The sequence below is a fragment of the Ammodytes marinus genome, assembly GCF_949987685.1.
Source record: "Ammodytes marinus genome assembly, chromosome: 20".
Taxonomy (NCBI): domain Eukaryota; kingdom Metazoa; phylum Chordata; class Actinopteri; order Uranoscopiformes; family Ammodytidae; genus Ammodytes; species Ammodytes marinus.
Window position 1 is genome coordinate 2,867,156 of NC_137224.1, and position 3,204 is coordinate 2,870,359.

Here is a 3,204-nt window from a genome sequence, read left to right on the forward strand (position 1 = left end):
AAACCTCAAGAACAACAACGCCACCTGCAAGATCACCTTCGTCAAGGTGAAGAAGGGAAACACTTTAACTGCAATACTTTGTAGCTGTTTTTCTCTTTACAATGGTGTTTTTGAAAAGCGCTCAGCTGTGTTTGATAGTACAGCATATCCAGATGAGTCTAAAAAAATTTGAATATCATGGAAAAGTTAATTTTTTTTTAAGTACAAAAATATTTCAAGCTTTTTTTGCGTTTCAATTTCAATGATTAGAAAAATCCAGTATCTCAAAATATCGCAATATTACCTTAAACCAATCAAAAAAGGAAATATTTATAATATATAAATGTCCACCTTCTGAAAAGTATGTGACAAAATGAACTTTTCTATGATATTATAATGTTTTGCGTTTCACCTGTATGTTACGTTTTTCACTGGAAGCTTTTGTCCTGTCTGTCAGTCTCGTTATTGGGGTTCAGAGACGAATAAGAACGAGGTGCAGGGCACGGTGATGGACCAGAGTGGGAGCGTCATCCATCGGTTTGGAGGTCTGTGGCACGAGGGAATCTTCTGTGACACTCTGCCGACGCCCAAGTGTGTCTGGAAGCCAAGTGAGTCCACGGGCATCATAAAAATTACTTAGGAGATATGATTATGTTTTTACTCTTCAGTTTGTTGCTGAAAATAGACTCTGCAGGTGAATAACATTTTCAACTTATAGATATCATTGTGAAACTTTGCCAGATGATAACTGACATTAAAAGTATTTTTTGTATTACATTTTTCTAAAAGTTTGAATAAGTTTGCAAATTTGGCAGATATTTTATCATTATAATTCTTTTTTTACAACATATTAGTGTCCAAAGGTTTTACTGAACAGATTGTAGATATAGTCTTTTTTCAAAGTGCTCCATGTTGCCAAAACTGCTCACGTTTGTCCCTTTGTGCAGCGTCACCTGTCACTCTACCTTCTCTTCATCCCCCTGTACTTTAGTGAAGTGTCCTTGTGTTTTTCTTGAAAGGCGCTGACTATAAAACTAAGCTATCATCATTATTATTCTTCTAACAGATCCGCAGCCGAAGGACTCTCTGATCTACTACGGTTTCTCCAGCTTCGCCATGGAGCTGAATGAGCTGACCCCAGAGCTCAGGCCGCTGCTGCCCCCGACCGACAGCCGCCTGCGCCCAGACCAGAGGTGAGCAAGGCTGCAACATACACACCACACATAGGCCTATATTCATAGATTACAAGATTATCAAAAAGGCATTGAAAAATTACCCTATTAATATGAATATGGGGCGGCTGTGGCGAAGTGTTTAGTGGTCGGGAGGGGTAAGCATCACCCCCTCAATTTTATAATTTTTTGGGCTTTTTGTTTACTTTATTTCTTTACCTTACCTTATTGTATTTTAATGTTAAGTGGGCATCCTTTTGGGGTTTCTTTTGTTCCACCCGTGCCTTTATGTATGTCTATGTGTCTTTACGTCTATGTGCATCTTTTTGCCATTTTACTTGTTTATCTGCACAAATAAAACTAAACTAAAACTAAACTGAACCCTGAATTGATGTGCATTTTGGAACCCCAAAATTAGAGAAAAAAACAACTTTTTCTTATGCTCGCTTGATTTGGATTTTTAGAAGCTTAGGGCATGTGATATTTTTTCTTGGGGTTTACAGTAAAATGGATTCAGTGTTCTGATAAGCTCTGAATTCTCTCCTTCTCCTCTCCCAGGTCGCTGGAGGAGGGAAACGTGGAGGAATCAGACCGACAGAAAGACGTGATCGAGGAATGTCAGAGAGAACTCAGGAAGGAGCTCAGCAAAAAGGGACAAGATCACGGCCCACGCTTCTTCAAGTGAGTTTGTTTCTTTATCATTTCTGGTTAGGAAAATAACAAAGTATTATGTCCCGTATTATCTATTTAATCATTTAGTTTAACAACAAATAAAACATATAAAGGCTGCGGCATACATTATGCTTACTTTAATAATTAATAATGAAGACAATAAAAACAAACATGGCTTATTGTCTGTAGGCTATTACTTCTTTAAACAATTTGTATTTTATTTAGTTTTTATACACCATTGTTACATTGTAATCAGCATTGTAGTCAACATTACAATTGACATCTTACCATGTATCCCTTAGTGATGTTACATTTTTGAAAAAGAAAATAAAGATTAAGCCAACAAAGGTAATAGAAATCAGGTGGAAATAATTAAAAAAGTTATCAAGTTATTTAGTTAGTTTAAGTTTGGAACTCAATATTTCCATATTTTTATTAAAATTCTGTAACCTTGGTTATATTTTCCAATACTTCCAAGGTTTTCATGCAGGTTTTCCTTTGGGTAAAAATACCTGCATCTTGTAATAACTTTCTTTATCCTTTTTCTTCAGGAAAGCCAAGGATTCCAGTGGCCGTGACGTGTGGCTGACTAACGGGACGTACTGGAAGATCAGAGAGGACCCAGGTTTCGCAAACACTGAAAACTTAACTCTGTGGTGACGAGACAACAGACAAAAACCCATGAGATATCTTTCTATATATATATATATAAACACTATATATATATATTTATACAACGGGTGGATTAAATCCAGCGATCCGATTGGTTCCTAACTGTTGTATAAAGGGGCGTATACATAACTGCTATGACGTCCAATCAGTTTGATAACAGCAGCAGCATATATGAACCGCTGTCAGTGGAGAAATGGCTGTCTGTCCCTTCTGTTTCGCCTATGACTGGTTCATGGGCCAAACAGTCGCCGATCAAGTTAACTTGGTGAAAAAACGCAGGGAGAATTTTCTTATGAATATCGATTTTATAATAACGCATTTACAGAGTTTTTTTTTTTAGATGACTTGAATTTAATGCTTTGCTGTTTGAGAATGTGACAGAGAAGACTGAATGTGTGACGCTGAAACGTGAGACCAACACGACTTGAGAGGGAAATTGTAAACAGTTTTTAAAGTTGTCAAAAATTCTCTTTGCTATGTTAGTATTTAACAATGAAAACACACCATCACACCCTGTCTTTCTGTCTGACAGCAAACTGCTGTTTATAACACAGACGTGAACGATCCGATCCAATATCAATTTTGGTTGTAATTCATTATGTCTCATAATCCATATAGAGTTTATATAAATATTTTACTCAACGTCATTGCAAATAAGGGACACCCCTCAACTGATCTTTCGAGTATAAATAAATAAAGGTTAAATTAA

At 36.5% G+C, this 3,204-nt stretch overlaps 1 protein-coding gene across 1 annotated transcript in view; it reads left to right on the top strand.

Annotated features, from left to right (window-relative positions):
* The window catches only part of osbpl7 (oxysterol binding protein-like 7), a gene marked incomplete at both ends in the record, with an annotated part of 12,452 nt that extends 9,969 nt beyond the window's left edge, over positions 1-2,483 (top strand). The window contains 5 exons of the mRNA XM_080049411.1: positions 1-46; positions 437-587; positions 1,046-1,172; positions 1,710-1,832; positions 2,375-2,483. The exon at positions 1-46 is cut by the window's left edge and continues 99 nt beyond it. Of these exons, the coding sequence (XP_079905537.1) occupies positions 1-46; positions 437-587; positions 1,046-1,172; positions 1,710-1,832; positions 2,375-2,483 (556 nt within the window). The remainder of the gene's footprint in view (positions 47-436; positions 588-1,045; positions 1,173-1,709; positions 1,833-2,374) is intronic.
* Between the last annotated feature and the right edge of the window lie 721 nt (positions 2,484-3,204).